At 38.0% G+C, this 23,789-nt stretch overlaps 2 protein-coding genes across 4 annotated transcripts; one reads left to right on the top strand and one right to left on the bottom strand.

Annotated features, from left to right (window-relative positions):
* The first annotated feature begins 52 nt into the window (after positions 1-52).
* Positions 53-14,604, top strand: LOC111864551 (transmembrane protein 62). 3 transcript variants are annotated; one of them, XM_023851878.2, is made up of 14 exons: positions 53-653; positions 2,708-2,819; positions 3,717-3,854; positions 4,214-4,673; positions 5,234-5,389; positions 6,458-6,605; positions 8,046-8,168; positions 10,626-10,707; positions 10,996-11,124; positions 11,641-11,759; positions 12,665-12,720; positions 13,594-13,815; positions 14,070-14,179; positions 14,500-14,604. In XM_023851878.2, exons 1-13 carry the CDS (start codon positions 441-443, stop codon positions 14,155-14,157), a joined length of 2,046 nt encoding a protein of 681 aa, XP_023707646.1. In that variant the 5' UTR covers positions 53-440; the 3' UTR covers positions 14,158-14,179; positions 14,500-14,604. The 3 variants fall into 3 exon arrangements, with proteins under 3 accessions (XP_023707646.1, XP_023707645.1, XP_023707647.1); XM_023851877.2 differs by having other exon boundaries at positions 14,070-14,604; XM_023851879.2 differs by having other exon boundaries at positions 54-258; positions 14,070-14,604.
* LOC111864558 (serine/threonine-protein phosphatase CPPED1) lies at positions 13,716-23,598 on the bottom strand (the record flags this gene model as incomplete). The annotated part of the gene is made up of 5 exons (XM_023851904.2): positions 13,716-13,795; positions 20,071-20,287; positions 21,356-21,642; positions 23,078-23,216; positions 23,367-23,598. Coding segments are annotated over 4 exons (858 nt in total), but the record flags the coding sequence as incomplete, so codon positions are not given.
* Between the last annotated feature and the right edge of the window lie 191 nt (positions 23,599-23,789).

The following is a 23,789-nucleotide window of genomic DNA, read 5'->3' as shown; positions in this document are numbered from 1 at the left end:
CTGCAACCTTAGCACAGGTCACGGCTACACGTCCGTGAATTATGTTGGCAGACCTAACTATCGAGGATTAGCAGAAGACAACCGAATGTTTGTTGATAGTTCTCGAAGTTCACGTACATGCCATTCTAAGCGGCTTTGGGCACTGCAGGGCTAGCAGGTTACGGAATGTGATGGATCAGCTGTGGGCCCCACACGTTGTGTGTATTCCGCAGTTCCCCAGTGTTTCAAATCGTAAGAATACCGTTTAGGACGTGCTAGGTTAGTGGCGACGTTAGAGCAACTTGTTCGTAGGAGTAATTACTAGTCCGCGGCAGAAGGGAACAAAACGTTCAGGTTTCAAGGGACTCCTTCGAAATTAATATGTCGTGTTGAGAAAAGTTGAGTATGTGTAGTACGAACTTCAGCACGTCAGATCGGAAGCAGTATTTTTTTACAGCAAAATGCCAAATTCGAAAACTGCAATAATATTTCTTGTTTTCGCCCTTATGTTGTCTGTATTCGTTGCCAATATATCAAACTTAATTTCTGTGGGCGAAAATGCCCGGGTTCCAGTCTCATCAAGACGAATGAACGACATTGAACTAAACGCCGACCAAAGAACAAATAATGTAACGATAGGAAAGTCATCAGAACATTTAATATGGTTCATACAGGTTTGTGCAATAAAATAATAACCAGTTAAATGTTTATTAAGGTTGGTTAATATATGTACCTTTGATCCCATTTCATTTAAAACTAATTCGCTTTATTGGCATCAACTAAGATGTATATTTCTAGGGGCATTTAGTTATTGTTTGTGGATGATGCAATAGGGTTTCATGTTTAGGCAAAACATTTTAATGTTTTAGATATGAATTTATGAAAACAATTTCAAATTGTTTTCTTCCTCTTATTCTACTGTCTTTGTAGCACTTGATTTAATTACCAGGGGCAGGGGGAATTAAAATGAATTAGAGAAAACACAATTCTATCATTGTGCAATGTAGATCAATCATATTCTGAAGAATACCCCAAGTAAGAAACCATCACGAAGCAAGTGGCAAGCAGAGCTTGGCTTATTTTTCAGGACTGAAGAGGGAGGCGACATGTTCCTTTAAAACGTTTGTTGACTTTAAAGAGTGTTGACATAAGGTAACTTTGCAGGCACAAAAATGTTTCCAGTGAACAAATGAAACAAGTTACAAATTTTGATAATCAGTTATTCTGTTAATCATATTGATATTGAATGAGCTGACCCTGGGAAACATTTACTTCATGGAGAGAAAGAGATGGCAGTTTAAATTTCACTGGTTCAAATGCACAAGGGCTAGATTTATGATAGATTCCAGCAGCAGGGGACCTGTTTGTGGTGATGAAAGATACAGAAGAATTTCATGTTGAAGGTCGAGGAGGACAAACAGCTGTTAACTGAAGAAGTCCGTAATATATTAGGATATTAGACTGTATCACTTAAAACTTGAATCAAATAATGGTATTTACCTTGTTCAGGCTGAGATAGTGTATTGGGCTTTTACATAGAAAAAGTTTTTTCTAAATCAAACACAAGCTTGTAAGATTTGAGGTTTTCATGGCAGTGACAGTGAAGGATGCTGTCTTCTTGGATGTGCTGTGTACATATTGTGTAAACCGACGTTTCGGAGGAACGTATTGCCTCCATCTTCAGGACATAAAAATCCATGAGCAAGGAACCAGAGTGAGCAGGTGGCTGCACTGCAGATTTTTTTATATTCTGAAGATGGAGGCGATGTGTTCCTCCAAAACATCGGTTTACACAATATGTACATGGTGCCACATCCCAGAAGACGAAATTGTTCGAGATATAAGCTTGTCATAAGATTTAGCCATACTTTCTTTAACTATCTGACTGCTACACTATGCTAAGGCTGCAGAAAGAAGTCCATGGAGAGGGTGGGGATAACAGTGCTTGAGATTTCCCCCTCCCTTCCTACTACTGTATATCATATGCCAAGCAGACAAAGCGCTTGTTACTAGCTAAGGTTATCACTGCCAGTATTTTTGTGAGCAGAAGAGATAGACTGGCAGGGAAAGTGCGTAGTTTGAGGGAGATTTGAATTTATTTACATTCCGTAAATCCAAGTACAGGTTGACACCACTGGATATGGAACAAGTTAAGTACAAATACATAACATCTGTATGATAATAATTTTACTTGGAAAGTTAATAAGATTATAATACAGTATTAATATTACCATGCTAACTGGATACATACAGCACAGTCTGTAGGTAAGCAAAATGATACAGTAACATGCTTCGGGGTATACTTTAGTCTATAATTGATACTAGTTACTGTTTGTTTAGGGGGCATGCAGTAGCATAGTTGGTTGAGGCACTGTGCTACAAACTGGAAGGTCACAGGTTCAAGTCCCAATGAGGTGGATTTTTTCAATTTACCTAATCCTTCCAGCTGCACTATGGCCCTGAGGTAGACTCAGCCTGTATCAGAAATGAGTACCAGGAATCTTCCTGGAGGGTAAAGGCCGACCGGCACGCAAGGCTGACCTCACTGCCATCTGTGAGCTGATGTGGGAGCCTTGACATCTCATGGCCCATAGGGATAAATTTACCTTACATTTTACTGTTTGTTTATATTGAAATATTCATCTCTGAAGTAGAAGGTGTGAGGAAGTAAGTAATGCTTCAGTGCTGTTTTAAATTGCTTAATATTACTAGTTTCTCTTTGTTTCAGATCTCTGATATCCACATTAGCATTTTCCATGATGAATCTCGTGTGACTGAACTAAAGGAATTCTGTGACCTAACACTGAATGCTATTAAGCCTACCATAGTCCTGGCGTCAGGTATGAGGACTTGTTTGCATTACAGGCAGGAAAGAGATGAAAGATCTGCAAGTGTCTGCGCTTTATACAAGTTATCCATAGGGTACCACAGGCTATTTTCTGTGGGGGGCTTACAGTGGCCAGAACTTGAATGTGGCCCACTGATTCCATTTAGTACAATGATTAACACTGTATGGAGTTATATTCCACTCCTCCATACATCTATTTGCTGTGGTGCTACATTAAGTTAATAAGTAAATGATATTCTAGGTTAAAAAAAAAAAGTGTTCAGATCTTTTAAATGTGATGTTGCAAGAACTGTGATGAAAATTAAACAAATCAGCATTAATTCGCCTGCTTTATCTTACAGCTTTTACAAAAGTAATATATATAACAAAACTCTATTTAAGGATTCTTTGGGGAGTAGCGGATTCACACACTCAACTGAGCATAAGCTTGACTGGAGAAAATTTATAATGAGACTGCTGACTTGTGATATTGAAATTGAATGTTAAATGAGGGAAAACTTTAATTTGAGAAATTGGGGAACATTAAATGGTAGTTTCGCTGTATAGTATGTGTGCGCACGTGCATTTTTTTATTTGTGGAAATGAGGTGTTTGAGGTGATTGTAACATATTAATGATATTTTACTGCAGTTTCTACAAACAGGTGACTGACCATGCAGTGAAACATCAGAGTTTCGATATGCGAGCTTGAAACATAAAGTTTAAGGCCATTGAATATGTCAAATGACAGGCAGTGTATAATGGACCCGTCCATTGTGTAGCCAAGGCACAAGAATGCACTGCTGATGCTCAGCATCACAGCCTTTTCATTATTATCTATTGGTATGCCATAAAATTTGTTCATTGTGTTTTTGTAAAGTAATATTCAGTTTATAATTTTTTTCTTTCAGGTGACTTGACAGATGCGAAGTCTGAAGATAACATGGGATCTCGTCAATACGTTCAAGAATGGGAATTGTACAAGGATGTTTTGCAAGCATGTAGAGTGACAGAGAAAACTGTGTGGCTTGACATAAGAGGAAACCATGGTACAAATCAAGTACCTGACACAATCACATATTGTCTATTTCACACTTTCTCCCTGTCTGCAGTGTTTCTACCTTTCAAAACAGTAAGGTAGGCCATACACCGCCATGCGTCAAGACATGTAACAGTCAAGACACGATGTGTGACATGACGCAAAGAAAGGAGCACAGTTGAAATGGACTGTGAAAACCGCCGCACACTGGTCTGAGTCTTGATGGTGACATCAGCTTCATACTGATCAATCACGAATGAAGCAGGACTGCGTCTTCTGTCTGTCTTGATGCTTGTCTTGACACTATTGGGGTGCGGCCGCCCTAATTATTCTCTCTTCACTAAACTTAAATTTTTGTTTTTATTGCAGATAATTTCAATGTCCCAAGCTTGACATCAAAACAGAACTATTACCGTAATTATTCCATACAGGGACAAGCACATCCTAAGTCATATATGTATCAGATAAAGAAAGGAGGTGAAACGTATTCCTTCATCGGAATGGACGCTTGTTTGGAACCAGGGCCACGCCGCCCATTTAACTTTGTCGGTGTGCTGTCTCAGGAAGAAATGGACCATGTTAAGAAACTATCAGATGAAGCAAAGAGAAAAGGAAGTAATCACACCATCTGGTTTGGACATTACCCCACATCATGTATCCTTACTACAGGCTCAGATGGTGTTAGAGCTTTGATTTCAAAATATCCTGAATCAATTGTGTATGTATGTGGACACTATCACACTCTGGGGGGAATGGTCCCCAGTATGTACACACTCCAGCAAGCTGGTTTCCTGGAGCTGGAATTGGGTGACTGGAAGGACAACCGGATGTGAGTAGAAAGTAGAGACCCAGTTAGACAATGCAGCAGATAACTAGTTTGGTGTTAATAACAGATATAAAATCTGTCTCCTTTCCCACTCATTTGTCTGTAAATTCACATACTTGCTGCCATGCCCCCATAATGGGATTTTACCTGTTGAACCAACCACTGTTCTACGGACATTCAGAGAATCCTATTTTAATCTAAATCCCAAATTCATTAAACAGTTCAAACATAAACATCTGTGTCTTCCGGACTGTTTGGAGAGAGCCTGACATTTCAGAGAAACATATCGCCAAAGAGTAAGCCAAACTAAGCTTCTTGCTTGCTTCTGCTGGGTTCTTCCATGGCTTACTCTTCAATCCTGAACACTGGCAATATATTCCTATGAATTGTTGGTCTGTGCCAAAACTATGTGATGTTAGAAACCTAGAAGCCAGTATTTTTAATAGTTAACCTCAAATCCAATAATTTAAATATGAATGTAAATACTGTGCTGTTGGTATCATGTAATAGGGTAGCAGAGCTAACACCAGAAACAGTGTCACAGGCATATTCTTCTGTTGCAGGTATCGTCTTCTGGCAGTAGATCATGGAATGTTTTCATTTGTTGATCTGAAGCACAGGGAATGGCCTATTGTTCTGGTGACCAATCCTAAACATGCTTTGTTCGCAATACCCACTCGGGAACCTCTCCATATGATCTCGCATTCTACTCACATCAGGTATTTTCAACTGGAGGTCACTGCAAGAAACGTCATACAATGAATTCTGTTAATGGAGAAAGCAGTCTTCTGGGATGTGGCGCCATGTAGATATTGTGTTAACTGACATTTCGGAGGAATGTATCGCCGCCATCTTCAGGGTAGAAGACAAGAAGAAATCCACAAGTGAACCAGCATGAGCAGGTGCAACAAGTCTGTTCCTCCGAAATGTCGGCGCCACATCTCAGAAGACTGCTTTCTTCATAGTGACCACTGTCAAAACCTCAAATCTTACATTCTCATGATTTGTTTAATCCGTCTTGCAGTGCGTACACTTATCTATCTTCTTCTCTCACTCTCACTACATGTTTCGGCATAAAAATGCCATCTTCAGGTGCTACTCAATTCACGTCAAACTAGTACATTGTATGCCTTGTCTTCACTTTAAAATAACTAAAATATATGTCCATCATATATATTGACAAATGTCAATCGTAAAAATATTAAAACTGTTCAGGATTCCCGATCGCTATGTCGTATCTTATTACGCCAGTCATGCTCATCCTACTCTGTTGGAGCTCTTCTTCCCTATCGTGTGTATTGTGTTTCTGTTGCGTCTTGTTCTCGCGACTGCGTGCGTTATGCTGTTGGGTCTGCTGGGTATGTGAGAGAGTGAGAGAAGAAGATAGATAAGTGTACGCACTGCAAGACGGATTAAACAAATCATGAACTTAAATCAGTGCAACAGGACGCTAAAATATAACAATCTTACATTCTGTTAATGGAAATTGAGTCTTTAATACTGATCATACAAAATCCTACCATTTGAGGTGATTCTGAAACAGTTTCAACAGTCTATATCTTCAAATTGAAAGTTGCATTGTAGTACAGTGAGACTGTGATCTAGTGTTCCCATATTTAGTGGAATCTGGTATATAATGAATGTTGTTAGTAGACCCAATCAAGAGACAGATAGAGGCAATATATTATTTTCCCCAAATATTATGAATTTTAATTTAGTGAATAACTGTTCACATGTTCTAAATGACGTAATATTATTAAAGCATGACTCCTGATTTGTTTCCACAGGATTTTAGGCTTTTCTCTGTCACCTATTGAGAGTGTTCAAGTGAAGGTGGATGACAGTATTTGGCAGAATTGTACACATATTTTGGGCCCTTTATATGTGCATCCCTGGAACCCCAACCTGTATGCAAGGGGTATTCATGAAATACATGTAAGATTTCACCTGACTGTTCTTAATAATAAAACACCGAATATATAATGTATATGGATTTAGAAGCACATCAACTGTTACTAGCCGACATTTCATACATGAATCCATACTCAAATATCTTATAATATTACTATGTAAATGTCACACTGTTAACCCCTTAGTGTGGACTGAAGAGCACTGCTCATAATGACATAGTCGCCACCTGGCGGCGAGTGCCAAGCAGTGCTTGCATACTACACCCTCACTCTGCCTCCTGTCTAGCGAACATATGTGAAGCTATTACATTTTGCCTGAAGGAGCCTTGTAGATAAAGCTGCAAGCTTTAATGGCGACTATATCATGATGAGTCGTGCTCAGCATTCTACACTGAAGGAGGGCCTGAGATTAAAACTGTTTTATTTTGAGTCTTGCCATGTGATAAAAGTAATAAAATGATATATATAATATGTAGGAACTATGCAACCATCAACACAACAAATATTACAATATTACATGTAGATCTTTATTTACTGCGACATGTTGTAATATTGAAATATTTTTTGTGTTGACGATAGCATAGTTCTTACATATTATATATGTCTGAGACTCAACAGGATGCAACCAATGAAAATAATAAAATGATAACATGCTCTACAGGCACCTGTCATAAAACATCTAAAAAAATGGGTTATTAAAATAACATGAACATAGATGTTTCAGTGTGAAAGTTCGGCTATTAAAATTAAATGAAGTGCATCATAGACTTGCCAAGGTCTAATCCAGTTTTTAAGGGTTCTCATGATAATTGATTACACTGTGCTTTATCCAGCTTCCAGTATTCTTAAAACAAATTTCAGGTGATGGATCTGCTCCTGTCCCGACCACTGGGATTAGCTTTATCTGACCGATCTATCTCAGTAGGTATGCCTTAGCTGATGGGAGCACATCCGGCTCCTGAGACTCTGTGTTCTTGTTTTAATATACCGGATGAAGTCCAGACGGCAGAGTACACTAAGACCCATATTACTCATGAATGTCAGGACATCTACCGCGCTACAGTGATTACCTCTAATGCTGTTCTACATAACAAAAGACCACACGCAGCCAGAAAAGAAGAACACATCACAAGACACAGTATACACAAAATATAGGAAGAATGACTCCCATAGCGGAAGAATGATATAATACACGAGTTTGAAATAAGACGTATAAGATGATAAATCTTAACAAATTTTAATATATATAAATTTTATTATAGTACATGAAGAATTTACATTTTAAATCATTTTATAAACGACACATGATGACGAACAGTGCAATAGTTTAATGTAAATAACACACCTGAGGATGGCACAGTGATGCTGAAACATGTAGTGAAGTGACAAGTGAGATTGTGTGCACGAAGACGGCCAGTACATATCATGGATAACAAAAGACTGATGACTCTTTCTTATTGTGCAGGTTCTAATAAAGGATGAGGCGGGGCGAGAGAAACTCACCACACAGCCTTTCTCCTTGGATGGTTCTCGAATGAGTTTCCGACTACTTCCAAGACTTGCTCTTATGTCAAACATCAGTTTAGTGGTAAGAAATCTGACAACTCAATACTCCACACTGAGTGGCTTTGTCACTTCCATGTTTGGTTATTATTTGGCATTTGTTAATAGTGGGAGCACCATCATTCCTCTCAGACTGGTCAGTTTAGTGACAGATATTTACTGCATTTTGCTAACCAAGAGGCAATGGAGTATAAGACACTCAGATTTCTGAGGGAAAAGTTTCAGAAAGATGTGCTGTAACTTTGGACTGTAAGACATGAAGATTTCAGAAAATGTTCAGCAAAGAACAAATATATTATTCTGCACAAAATATGGTACTCTCAAAATAACGATTTCATGTAATCATCATACAGCAATACCCTGATTTATTTTCTGTTCTGAAAAGTGCATAATCTCAGCAGTAATTCATGAAAATCAGAGCATAACGTAGATTTGTTTTCATATTTAAATACCGTAGTTGTGATGATAAAGCATTCCTAGTATACATATATTGCTGAATAGATTAACATGCAGAAGTGCAATCTGAAGATACTTCACCCAACAATCTGCTGCTGGACATGGTCCTGAACCAGCTCTATGATTCTCCCATCCTCACAGCCAGTTTCGCCAAGTTTTGTCTTAATTAATATTATTCCACTTGTGTTGGTCTTCCAATTGGACACTTTCCATGATGTATGCAATTTCTTGGTTCACCATTCCCTTCTTCTTCCTTTGACATCTCCATTTCTTGTGGGTCATCTGACAACCAAAGTTCCTCCTCAATTCTTCCTATGTCCTTCCTTTTATCTTGCCTAACCAGTTCCTGTCTTGATCTCTCTCTTCCTCTGACCAGTGTCCTTTCAATTTCATCTTGAAAACCTTCTCTGCAATATCCTCTTCATTAATTCTTAAACATATACATTTTATTCTGTTATGTATCAATTTACTGTAAAGGTATTTATGTTAAAATTCCAGTTTTTTCATTTCTTATTCTCTCTAGCCTTAAGAAAATCTATCAAAGCTATACTTTGACCTACTGTAACTTCATTCACTTCATACTGTGCTATGAAAGCACCCTGTTCATTCCACATGTCTTCAATTTGTATGTGTATGTACATGTGTAAGGGGTGGGCCATAAAATCCAGCCCTTGCACCATGACCTTCAGTGATCTATTGTGCTTCCCTTTGGATTAACCCTTTATTAATCCTACACTTTGAATGAAATGTAGGACTTTATTTATGGGGGTGTCATAAGTCACTTGGTTCCATGAAGAACTTACTCAGGTGATGAAATCTTAAATAAGCTATGGCCTCACAGTCGCATAGGATAAACGTCTTCAATTTATGTAAGATTTGAGGCTTTCACGGCGGTGACTATGGAGAAAGCAGTCTTCTGGGATTTGGCACCGTGTATATGTGGTGTTAACCGACGTTTCGGAGGAACGTATCGCCCCCATCTTCAGGGTAGAAGAAAAAGTATAAGAAATCTGCAAGCGACAACAACAAGCAGACCGCTTTACCGTTTCTCACGGTGTTGTCGCTTGCAGATTTCTTATACTTTTTCTTCTACCCTGAAGATGGGGGCGATACGTTCCTCCGAAACGTCGGTTAACACCACATATACACGGTGCCAAATCCCAGAAGACTGCTTTCTTCATCGTCTTCAATTTAGTCATGTAGTTACTGGTAGATTTCATCCTCATCATCAGCCTATAAGTTCTTATTTGAAGCAGTTCCTCTAACAATCAGACATTTCCCACATTTTAATAGAGGTTATCTATGGATATGTTCAAAGTTGAACTGAAATGTAATGTATGATATGTAGTGTGATAATCTCTGAAAAGATGGTGCCAGTCACATGAATGCCAGAGCCACCTTATCGAATGGCAGTGGAATGGTGTGTATGCATATTTTTGGGCTCCTCTGTATATCTTTATTCTTCAGTTTCTTGGTAATCTCTTCTGTCCTCATTTTACACTGTTCTTACCTCTTTTTTTCTACTACATTTTTGGTCTTTCTGTGGAATATTTCTGGTAAAAGTAAAAGTAAAGGTATCCCTGTAACAGGCTGTGGAGGCCCATACAGTTGTGAGATGTTGAGGCTCCCACATTTTCTCTAGACAATCAGCTCTTGGATGGCGATGAGGTTGTGAGACTTACGCGCTGGCCGCCCTTTACCCCCAGGAAGAATCCTGGTACTCATTTCTGTTAGAGACTGAGGTGTAGCTGGATGGATTAGGTAAATTGAAAAACTCCAATGACCTTGTCCGGATTCGATCCTGTGACCTTCCAGCTTGTAGCATAGTGCCACAACCAACTATGCTACCACATGTCACATATTTCTGGTATGTTTCATTTCAGCAACTTCTTTTCTTTCTCCAGTACATTTATTCATCTGACAATAAAATCGACAGTTATTTTCTATAGGGTTACATGAGTGGAGAACCAAAAGTAAGTAAGTAAGTAAGTAAAGTAATTCTATAATGTGTTTATTATTTTTCCAGTTCCAATGTCTCTTTGGCACGATGCTCACGCTTTGTGTCTTGCCACTCTGTATACTGAAGTATCTTCATAGACTGGTCAGAGGTACGTATTACCGTATGAGGGAAGGGGAGGAAGTAACCACAGTAACAAATACAATACAAAAATACAAGTTCAGGAATGGAACCTCATTTTTAAAGCAGAGATTCCTGATTTATGTATTCTTGAGAAACCAACTACCATGTACATGAGGGTACTGATTTCCATTGTTGTGGCAGGTCATCATTATTAGCTGTAAAATGGTGGTTCAGTTTTCATTATTCCTGTTTCCCAAAGACACCTCAGTAATCTGTTCCCCCTCCCCCCCTTTTTGTGGGGGGGGGCATATTTCAGCTCGTAAGCACTACAGGCCTAGAGTGTCTATCTGCTTCTTCCAAAACTGGATTCGCAAACTCTGGATTTTATCAACAGTTGACCGGGTGTTTTATCCCTTGGTGCTGTATGCACTGTACCTAACAGTAGGTAAGTTCCTAATTATACATCACGTTACTCATATACCACACACACACACACACATATATATATATATATATTGGTGGAATGGGAACTGGCAGGGGAGACTGAAGTACTCGCAGAAAATCTGTCCAGCGCCATTTTATCCCCCACAGATCTCACATGACCTGGGTTTGAGCCCAGGCTGCTGCAGTGGGAAGCTGGCATCTAACCACCTCAGATATGGCACAATCAAATTTTGAAGTTATATCTTCTGGAGTGTGATAACCATCTAGTCTGACAGATTGTTACCAGTGTTTTAGATGAATCTGTTGCCTCCATCAGATTCCTCCAAAAGATTGGTAACGGTCTGCAAGACTACATGAAGTCACATTCATCTTCGTGATATGGCCTATTTGTTGCATTTTTATGAAATTTAGTTCTGTGTGAATTTCACTTGTTAATCTTGGTGGTGAGAAAGTGCTGATAATAACACTCTAAACTGAAATTTATATCAATTTTGTTTCCCTCTCCTCAATCTTCAAGGCCCGTGGTCCATTGGGGAAGTGATCGAAGGTCACACAGGGATCATATTTGCTTGGGGAACTATCGTCAATGGTGCATACCTTCCAGGATCCTTTACCTACGCTTACGGTTTTTTGCAGGTTGGTAGTTCATATGTATTTAATGGTAATTATATTTATACTTAATCATGTGGCATACATGCACATACTTTTTAAAACACATGAAATGAAAGCAATAAAAACTGTTGGAATAATGGAAGATAAAATGAAGATAAACCTTCTGCTTTAACATAAATTTATTGGCTTATATTTTGTAAAAGCTTAAAAAATTGCCCCCCCCCCTCCCTTCACACTTCATCACATTGGTACCATCCATTTTCTCAAAGGGGGAAAAAATGATTGTAATACTATTATCTCAGTAAACAACTGTAACATGACTCAAAAGTAGTGACACCACAGCCTACAGAGGTGAATGGACTGAATTATACAATTTAACAAGAACAAAAATTCCATCACATAAACTTGTGTAATATCAAATGTTGCACAATTTACATTGGAGAATTCTGAAGCATCTTGACCATAAAGGCACTGATGTGGCATCCCCACACTCGACCTAGTCAGCAGTGAATGGTCCAAGAACTATATGGTTCTCCATGTGTGAAATCCTTTTTCATCTGCAAGTCTGTGTTTCAGTAAGACGTTAGAGATTAAGGAAATATTTAACAGTAAATGGCACAAACCCCCATATTCTGCAGCTAGAAGTTCTCGTGGATTAACAAACACAATATGAGGTTTGACTATAGATGAAACCTGTGTTATTGTGTTATCTGTATGAATATAACGGAAATACTTTCCCCATAAAATTAAGCTGAAAAGGACTGGAGGGTGGTGCCATAACGGGGAATTGGTTGGTAAAACAAATAATCATAATGGACCTTACAATGTGGACATGGTTCATGTTACAGTTAAGCTAGAAACTAGACACCAAGAAATGGCTGTAATAACTTTCAGGACAAATTTCATTTCAATATTTTTGCCTGTTTCAGATGTGTACATTTCAACTTCCAATGACTTTGATCCTCGCTCAATGTGTGGATATGAGGTAAACATGATCTTTGTTTCATAATAGTAACAGTAACATTTTATATCTTATGTGACTGATCACTGTGTCCAGAACACAGAACATTTTGTATCTGTAAAATTGTTTCATTATTTTACCTCTTAATTTCTTTTGTTCCATTCAGCTTTTACTAGAACATGTATCACAAACAGTTCCAAAAACATCCTCAGTTCCTTCTCTTGGTACCAGCTGTGAATACCACAGCCAACTACAGCAGGATTATATGTCCTGAATAATAATAATAATCTGGCCATTAACAAATCCATATAATACAGATTATAATATACACTTTATGATATTTTTTTGCTACATAGCTCATTTATGTGTCTAAATATATCTTGTAACATGTGAAATACTCGTATAACAGTTCATTTCATTACGTCAAAATTATATCAGTGCATTTTATGGTTTATACCCTTTCAGAACTTAGAGAAGTGCACGTCAGCATCACAGCATATAGGAATTTGAACCTTGTGGTTACAGTGAGAATGCAGCACATCCTCACCCTAACCATTTCACCCCAAAAACTGCAAGGTGTCACAGCCCAGAAGAAAACAGCCAGCTGTATAATGTCGCTATGATCCGACTGTTCTGATTTCCTCTTAAGAATTTATTTGTTCATGATTACTTTGATCTTGAAGGGGTAAATAAAGTGAAGACATGGATTCTAAATGGTTCTGACGCTCAGAATTAGTGGATTTTTTGGATTTTGTTCACTGTCCAGTATTCTAAAAAGCAGTTCTCTAGATTTTAGGATACCAGACGATGGACAAAGTCCAAAAACCCAATAATTCTGAGTGAAGGAATATATTTCCAAATGTGGTAAGTAAAGTTATATTAAATCTGTTGTTGCAGGTATAGGTCCCACCTTATGGGAAAATGTTGTTCCCTCCTGGATCGTCTATGTCAACACCTGCCCTTTGTTGTTGTCCTCTTTCTGCAGATGGCATTTGCATATTTTTTCTGGCTTGCATATGGTACAATGGCATTTCTTCTTGGGCCACTGCGTACATGGTCTGTGCTTCTTGGCATATTCCTGTGGCATCAGGCCACTACCCTGCCAGAGAAAAGCATGCAGTAAGTAACATCAAGTAAACCAGTTTTAGAACATTCTAAAGATGTTATATTAGTATTCCGAACAAAACACAGTTGTTTCAGAAAACGTATGTTCCCATGTCCGATGAAAAGATAAGGAAGCATGTACTCAGTCGAATGACTTTTGTTTAAGAGACCCGACTAAATGGCTGCCTTCCCACCTTTTCACCAGACACCAGAGATCTAATTTACTTTTAGCTGTTACTGATTGTGTGGCATCCATAATTCTTTTTCAGAGATGCAGCAGCTGTGTGGGGGGACAAGCACATAACAGCCTCACTTCCAGAAGGCGAAGTTCCAACTCTAAGCACAACTGTGACTTGAACTGAAATACTTAAATTCTGAGGTAAAGCAACAAGAATAATTTGAGGTTCTCACAATGGTGACTATGAATAGTACTATCTTCTGTGATATAATAATGTCAACTTTGGTAGAAGTACACCACTGTCTTCGAGGACACTACTGCCTCAATTTTCAGCTTACCACCTTCTTCCTGGTTTCTTGTTTGGTTTACTCTTCAACCCTGAAGATGGAAGCAGTACAGTCCTCCAAAGCATAGGTGGACTTCTACCAGACTACATGGTAGTACATCCCAGAAGATGGAACCTCTTCGACAACAAGAATTTTTGAAAACGTGAGATTTCAAAACACATTCATTGTTTTCAGCACTTCTCTCCAACATGATCACTCCTGATAAATTATATTGTGACATGTAGACCTGTTGCTAGACGAGAATCACGAAATAAGCAGCTAAAAGCAGCCACTGCTAGGTAATGGCTGCAACAGGCGCACGCAACAATAGAAGAACTGTTGGAAGCGGTGTTTTCTGTGTGGTCTGTGCCGAGGCTATATAACAAGGGCCATCTGCCATTAGAAGAAAGGCTTGAGGTGCAATGAGAAAAGTAAGAGGTTGGTGCAAGATGACCACCAGCCTGGGAATTATTGAGTGGAGTGAGTTGTGAGATAAGTCAGAGGCCAGTAAGGACACGAACACAGAAGCTAAGGAAGCTACAGCATGCTGTAGTGAACTGCAGCGTGTGTGATAGTGCTATAGTTATATAGTTATATATAGTTATATAGTGCTATAGTTTAATAAACCCAGTTACCAATCCAAACCCCATCTATAGTAACTCATGTGCGTGACAGTATTTTATATATTTCAGCTTTTGATGTTCCTTCTTCCCAATTTCCCTGCTTGGTGCAAATATACACAATACTGTATTTAATCATGTAAAATTTGCATAATATAACTGAAACAAGTGATACAAAAAAAACAATTTTATTAAATAAAATTTACCCAATTTTAAAATTGTAGTTCTACAAATGTTCTCATAGCTTTTAAATGCCTATTCTATTTCCCTCAAAATACATTCTGCCTCATCGTTTAGTATTACAGTAACAGACAGTTGATTCTCTGCCCAATGCTGAGAGGTTCTCATAACAGTGACCATGAAGATACTGTCTTCTGGCAACATGAAGTCTGGTAGATTGTTATCACTGTTTCAGAGCAACCTGCTCCTCCATCTCTGGAGTAGAGCAATAAGCTGAAGAAGGTAAAGTTTCCCTGTGCTTAACTAATTAAGCACTACACCATGAAGGCGTATGGGGGACCTTGGCACTAGCTGGAGGTTAGTGGTCTGCTTTACCCCCAGGGAAGAAGCCCCCAGTACCCATTTGATAGGAGTCTGGGTGGGCCCCAGAGCCGGTCTGAACAATATGGGGAAGAGAAAATTCTGATCTACTGGGACTCAAACTCTGACCCCTTGGTCATCCAGCCTGCAGGCAGTCATTATCCTGACTACACTACCCTGGCTCAGAGAACAGTAAGCTGAACATGGAAGAAAGCAGTGTAGATCAGAATCAAGACCTTCTCTTGTCACTTAGCATCTGGAAAACTCTATTCACTATTCTAACTACTACTGACTAGCACAGGGTCCATATCCTAGTCATAAAAGTGCCATATTTTCCCACACTCAGCTTATTCTACTCCAAGGTAGAAGCAGCAGCCCCCCCCCTCCCAAAATGTTGGTAATGGTCTACCAGACCATACCATGTTACATCCCAGAAGACTGTAATCTCCATTATATATTTTACTGAATTAATTCATGATTTATTTCCCAAGATGATGAAAGCCAGGGGGAAGTGTGAAGGCTGTTATCTGCCAATGCAAGCTTCAGTAATGAGCGATGCAGTTGGTAAGCTTTAAGGAGGCTGTGTACATGTGACTCACATAAAACATTTTAAAAGTCTCCATCATCAAAGAGGAAAACTAACCAGGAAATATATTGTCACGTGTTAGAGGTGACTATCAGTGGGGTCTGAATTGGTGAATGAACTTGGAACTACAAGCTCTTACAATGCTATTGCTGATTTCCACACTACAAATCACTACACAGTAAGTCTTTTCAGTCTGCTTTCACTAGTCAATTCCTGGTAACTGATCTCAACAATGGAGATTCTTCAGCTTCTGTGGTCATGTCACTGCTTATGGCTAATGCTCCAAAACTGAACTACAGTGCTATCTCTTCATAGCCTCCTTTGCAGAACTAAACTGACTCACTCAAGTCAAAGTCACTGTATGACTGGCGGTTTACCACCAATCAGTTTGTCTTGGTGTCAGGCCCCTTGGGGCCCACGACCAGAGATCATTTTTTCCAACTGAACTCTTGTTGTAACTGTCCTTATGTAACATCCTCTCCTACAAGAAGATGGGTTTGTCTCTTATAAATACACTTGGCTTTTCAGCAAGCGTACATTTCACACATATAACATGTTATTGAAAATTCTTCCTTTTGCACAACACACAGAAGTCCTCTGTCAGTACAGGCTTTACAGAGCAGATCATGCCTAACTTTTATATCTTATGCTACAACGACAGCTTAGTCCTTTGAACGGTTGTAAGCTTGACCACCGCCAGCTGTCCTGGTTATAACTTCTTGGCATGGACCACATACAAAACACCGTTCTTCTATTGCTGCGTGTTTATTCATTGCTATACAAATGTGTTCACCCTAACTGTTGCCCAGAAACAGGTTGTGTAACAGCATTGTTTATTTTCCTGTCTCGCAGTTATTGCATACCAACGGCTGTAGACGCTACAGTATTACATTAAGATGTTACATTACTTTATATGTTCATTCTGAGATTTTACAATGTTTATGATATAGTTAATATCTTTTCATCCATTTATGTTTTATTTATTACCCATAGAAGTATCCATTCTTCACCTAGATGACAGTGCTTTCTCTGCCATTATCACATTGTATACAGTGAAAACCCCACATAAGTTTTCTGATGGAAGCAGTGATTTGAGGCAGACCTTAAACTGAGATAATCTAACAATGAGATTATCGACTTTGGATCCCTGAAGTGGAATATATAACCAGGAATGTTCTTGGCTTTGTTGCATCTCCTTTTTCTATTGCTTTATAAATATGCTTTATACAATTACAAATGGTCGATAGATATTTGGGTACAATATTAAATTACTGCAGTTAAAGACTCACAATTAGTTTAGATAACGATTTTCTTTGAGGATGTGATACCGTATAGTCTGGTAGAAAGATCCCAACATTTTGGAAGAATCTGCTGCCTCAATCTTCAGGGTTTATATGGATTTGAAGAAGCACACAAAGTTTTGAATGTCAGAACATAAGTCACACTGTGACGATTGTTTCCGAGGATGTCACACAGAGTGCCATGAAGATGGTAGTTACAGCATTCTATCATGGAACAGACATTCCATGTGGGTATGTATAATAGCAAGGAGTTGCCCACATAAAGCACAGATAGATAGTACCTCAGGTAAATGTGACCAATATAATGTATCATAAGGAAGAGGGCATATGACACACCTTTGATGTTCTCTGTAACTTAAAATGCAACATTATCACAGATATAGATGTCTCTCCGAATAACATTTTATCGTGTCTTCCATTGTATTTCACTATGTTCATTTATTGATTAAAGGTATAATTTTGAAGCTCTATAACCAAAGAAGTACATGTTACATTAGAACAAAAATGTACAATTCCTCATGAAGCTCAGATATAGAATGAAGAAAAGGGAGATATTAAGTATTATGGAATTTTCAGTTATTAACTTCTGTTAATAGTTGCAAAGCTGGTACTGTGAAACTTATATACATTATTGTTTAAACTTTATAAATTGTATCCTGTTGTGTGTATAATAGCTTATGACCGTCAACACAACAATAAATCGGTATGCATTGGTTGATGCTATATGCATCAATTAACTTTAATATCTTGGGTTACAGATCACAGAACATGCCTGATGATGATCTAAATCATAGGTCAAAACATCAGGCAAGAAATCCATGCTTATATTAAATAAGTATCTGTTTTTGTCTTCATCCGAGATGCTCCTCTTTATTGTGGTGTTGACGGTCATAACCAAGAGATATTATTGTTTAACTAGGCAACTGATGTTATCATGAACTATAAGTGGAACTGTACTTTCCTCCAGGTTAAAGGACCTTTTGTTATGGTTATATTAGTGATGTACCCACTGTGGGTTAGGTAACAACTACTGAAGCTATGAGACCAGTACTCTGGTGCAATGTAAAATGGTATATTATTTATTCACATCATAAACAGTATTTTCATATAACTATTTCATGGTTTAATATTAGTAGAATGTAATATCTTTACAGAGATTTATGTGCCAATTTATGGTATTGTTTGGCCAGCTGTAATTGTATAATAAAAGTGCTTACACCATGCATGGCTGGTTGCATTATGTTTATGTCCCCTGTTCTGCCAATCAGTTATTTCCAAAGACCTTGTCCTAAAGACAGCATACTCTGTACTTTAATTCCCAATCCAGTAGATCCTTAAGCACAGATACCGATAACAGCAATGCAAATATCAGTTCTGACACTTCATTTTCTTCTATATCACTTCTGTCTATATGTAAAGATCATCGGGAATTAAAAATTAATAAATATACAATTCAGTCACCTCCTTTGTGCATGACTTCTGCTATTGCTTGGAAGCTGTCAAGTAGAAACTCAAAGTTCTGCGCCACTGTGTACATAATTTTCAACATATATAAAAAGTTTTCTGACATAATCTGTAGGTGTAACTTTCACAAAACTCAAATAGTTCATTATCTTTGGTTAACATTCAGAAAGCCAAATAAAAATTTTACATTCCACAGGACATAACCTTAATTAAAATCGCATATTATTGAAGGAAAGATAGAGGGGCGGATAGAAGTGAAAAGAAGACAAGGAAGAAGATGTAAGATGATGCTGGATGACCTTGGGGACAGAAGAGGATACTGTCATTTGAAGGAGAAAGCTCTAGATCGCATTAAGTGGAGGAATTGTTTTGGAAGAGACTGTGGACCTTTCATCTGACAGATTACTGATGATGATGATGATTCTTTGAAGACCTTGCATTAAACGATACTGTTTCTGCCCCACAAGTTGACAGAGCCACTACTGATGGTAAAAAGTAATGTTATTTCTGTGCTTACTCAACAACCATAGAATGAATTCATGGGGAAGTGGAGGGATAGCTTTAGTCTTTCTTAACCCCTGGCATTAGATACAGTTTAAGTTGTCCACACTGCTCACTGCCCATTATGGGGCCAAAGCCAGTCTGGATGCTGTGGCAAAGAGAACGCTAACTCTCCAGTCATCCAGCCCATAGCCTAGTCACCATACTGAGTGAAGGTTAAAAAGAAGGTGTAGTCCATGTATTTAATTAAGCATCATGCCATGAATACGTAGGGGGAGTGGAGGCATAGCTCCACCACTCTCAACCTCGGCACTAGATGGGGATGAGTGGTCAGCTTCATGCCCCGGCCACTTCAGCCCCAAGTATCCACTGGACAGGAGGATTGGTGGGCCCAAAAACCTGTCTGGAAGCCACGGAGAATAAGAAAACGTTCTTGCCCCTGCTGGGAATCTAACCCTGTAGCCCACTACTATACCGCCAGCTATCCTAGCTCCTTCAGTATACTGAACAGAGAACTGAAAAGGTATAAATGTTGGGTGGCCTCCAATGGCACGCTGTCCATACCAAGTTTCATTAAAACCTGTCATAAATGAAAAGTTTAACAACAACAGTAGTAGTAGTAGTAGTAGTAGTAGTAATAATAATAATGGCTGCCACCACAGTTGCTATTATTTGATGGCAATGACAGGACTGAAGCCAACATCAGTTTTCAAACAAATGGGTTCCCAAAAGGTGTTGAGGTAATGACACTTACCAAGTACTAGGTGTTATCTACAGATCAATCACTGTGGGGAGTTCGTCCAGAGAATAGAAGACCTGCTCAACTTCCTTCTGCAACACTCTGACAATACGAAGGCCAGGCATATCATCACCCAACTGTGCTCCCATGGCAGTTGTAACAGTAACTGGCATCCCTTTGTAGGAACCACCTGCATTGCGATGTAAATGGCCAGCAAACACATGTACCACCCCTAACAACATACAAATGTCAATGTGGTGGTTGCAAGAAGTAGGGCATAGTAAATTTATAACAGTCACAATTCTCTATAATTTTCTCAATAAAATATATACTTTATTGTGCCTAATGCAGCAGTAACTGATGCAAGTAATTTCTGAAGTCCTCATATCAGCAAACATTAAGATTACATTCTTCTGGGACAACCCCATGTAGTCTGGCAGATCGGTGCATATAAAAGTGACACGGCATCACATCCAAAAGGATCTTGCCACACTGAATGTATTAAAACATAAATGATGTTTAAATTAAATGGCTCGACACGATACAGTGATTTTCAATGGCACAGTAAAGAGTTAATATCTGAGGTACAACTCTCTTCTCTGAAACAACATTATAAGATTTACAGTATGATGTATACTTCCAGTCTCAAACTGGTACTACTCTTCAAAATATTTCATTATGTTATGCTCATTCATGCACACATAAATGAAAGCTTCATTAGTTAATAAAGAATATAAAATAGAAAACAGCTATATTAACCTTTTCAAAGCCAGTTTCCCAGAACCATATTAAAAAATACCATACCATGCCATCTTAACATTCATACCTAGATCTCTGAAGCTTCCTCTATATTTAATGCCTGAAGATTACAGAGCAGTCACAGAGGCTGTTTTATGTTAATATTAGCAAATATTAAAAAGTCACTGTGACTATCATACAACCTGAATTTATGAAGTATTTATATTATTTGTCACTTCACAAGGTGAGACAACTTCAGAGATCCCAGGTATAAATGGTAAGATATCATGAAAAGGGATCTTGAATACAAACTAAAATAAACTCCATGGCTTTTAGTCCAGAAACAAACTATACCGACCGAACAACCGCCGCTTGTCGGCAAAGTTAGTGCCAACTTATCTTAAATACAAAGGGGCCCAAAAAAATGTATACACACTCCATCTGCTTAATTTACTGATAGGTCTTCGGTTTAACTTTAAAAATGTCCATAAATAACCTCAGTAACACACTTNAATCAAATAACATAATATTCAGGCAATGAGTTACTTGATAAGTCTTTTACCCGAATTCTTGAACTTCTCCAACCAGACTTTTCGAATATTTGGTTTTATGGAAAAGTAGTTGGTCTCTTCATCAGGATCACTCAGGAACCAAGGGATATGCTGAAATACAATTACGCGTGACTCTTCCTGTTTCGCAAGCTGCAATTCTTCATTCAGCCATTTTTCATGTTTCTGCGCCAGTTCTGGTACCTTTGAGGCATCTTCAAAATACTGTGAGTTTAGTGCTAAGAATCGCACACCTCCATACCAGAAGGAAAAAAAGTCATCGCCAAATGAGGACCTGTACCTGTCAAGAACCATATTGAAATATTGTTCAATGTCATTCAATCATTCAGTCATTCGTTCTATTTGGCATTCATAATTGCTAAAACAGTAACACTTGAACAAGTCACATCATAAAATACATCATTCTTGAAATCCTTTTGCCCAAATGCCTAAAGGATTAGAATTTGTCATCAATAAATAGTCACTCCCGAAGTTAACGGAGAAGTTCATGGAGGTAGGCCTACGCCCACTGGGGCTGTAGTGCCAAGGAAAAAAAAATCACTCTTGACATGATTAACCTATAATTAAAATATAACATACACTATCAAACCAGATAAATAATAAAATTAGATACAATATGTAAATCAAAATGCAAGCCAACCTTAAGAGATTATCAAGAGAATTTTAAAAGTATTACAGTATTATTATCCTTATTATAGACAGGACCATCAGACTCCTGTGAAAGTGGTTACAGCTACAAATTATTACTTTCAATTTTAAAGTAACCTGTAAACCATATGTCCACTTGTAAACAAAAAACTATCTCCTTGCCCCTCTTTCTACCCTTGGTGAAAAAATATAAGAACTGATTTTTTTTAATACAAAGATTTATGAACACTTTTCACCGAAAAAAAAAAAGATATCATAGAAGAAATAAGCGGAACATTTTAATGCATTATGAACAAGTGTCTGTGTTATAAATTGTGACTGTTCTAGTAAAGAAAAATGTCATTGTCTCAATTCTTAAAATTCTCCCAAATTTTCATCTCAAACTGAAAATATAATTCTATACATCCTTAATGCAAAGTTAAGTACATGATATCACTGTCTGTAATAGCCATAAAAATGTTCAGTATGCAGTGAGGCAAAGGCAATTTTAGCATGGAACTGCATCTATCTGAGAACTAGGAACAGAGGCAGCAGCATGCATCATAATAATAATCATGTCGAAGCAAAGAAAAGGCAATCCAAAGGAAGAAATTAAAATAAGTAAATATACATATATACCATAACGTATTTATGGGCTTCACTAACCTAATGGGGTTTGGATTGACAATTGGATTTATTAATCACTCCTCCACAATCATTCATAATCACAATAACTTAAAAAAATTCACAAGAAATGACTGCTTACATCTGGCTCCATTCTGATCTACGTCCATTCTGGTATCTCTCTCTCTAATTGGATCTGATCTACGACTCAATTCTGCCCTGATCTGATATACTACTCCTGCTACATAATTTTAGGACAGACAAACAGAAAACACCTTTCATTTTCAATCCAAGGAAACGTCTTGGTTTCCAAGAATCCATCTCTACAGAAACGTATTTGTCAACTCATTCCCTAGCAATGTGTCTACATGTCACAATATATATACAACATGAGTTTAATGATTTTTCAAATGCCCTATAATATCAATGGTTATAGTGTTTGTGAAGCTAAAAGAGAAACTAACAAATCAATTGTTTCTGTAGTTGGAGTGTCGCCTACATCATGGTTACCACACAAACAAATAAGTGGTATTTCTGGATCCAGCTTTTCAAAAATCTTCTTGAAGTCTGTTTCCTGCTTCTTACGAATTTCTGGCTGTTGATCTGAAACAGAAATATAAATAGATAACATCAATGCCTACTCTCCATTCAAATAAAATGCCTGTGAGTCCACATATATGTGGCATTTTATAATTATTTTCTTATAATTCCAAAATGAATACCAACTGAATAAAATATTCATAAAGTTCTTACCAGGAAAAGCATGGCATAAGTCTCCACAAATCACAAAAAACTTGGGTTTTGGCCTCATCTGATTCACTATAGCAACTGCTCTCTCTCCTAATTCTATTTCTTTCTTCCACCCAGGTACTGGGTTCTTTTCCACGTAACTTTGAATCATCCCCATTTGCAAGTCTGCACCTTGTATGAAGTAAAATGGTTTGGTCCATCTGGTGTCTGCTGAAATAAATGTAAGTTTTACATATTAAATTCTTAATTTAGTTAGTTTATCTTTGAATATAATAGGTGTGCTGCTTTCCTGAATTCTATATTCCCATGCTATCTGTTCTTGACACTCTTGAGATATGTGAATCATAACTAAAATACAAATATAAACAAACTTTGTGGCTTTAGTCCGCAAGCAAACTATACTGACCGAGCGACCGCCACTTGTCG

The sequence above is a fragment of the Cryptotermes secundus genome, unplaced genomic scaffold (genome assembly GCF_002891405.2).
Source record: "Cryptotermes secundus unplaced genomic scaffold, Csec_1.0 scaffold2344, whole genome shotgun sequence".
Classification (NCBI taxonomy): Eukaryota; Metazoa; Arthropoda; class Insecta; order Blattodea; family Kalotermitidae; genus Cryptotermes; species Cryptotermes secundus.
This window is presented reverse-complemented; position numbering and strand designations above follow the sequence as displayed.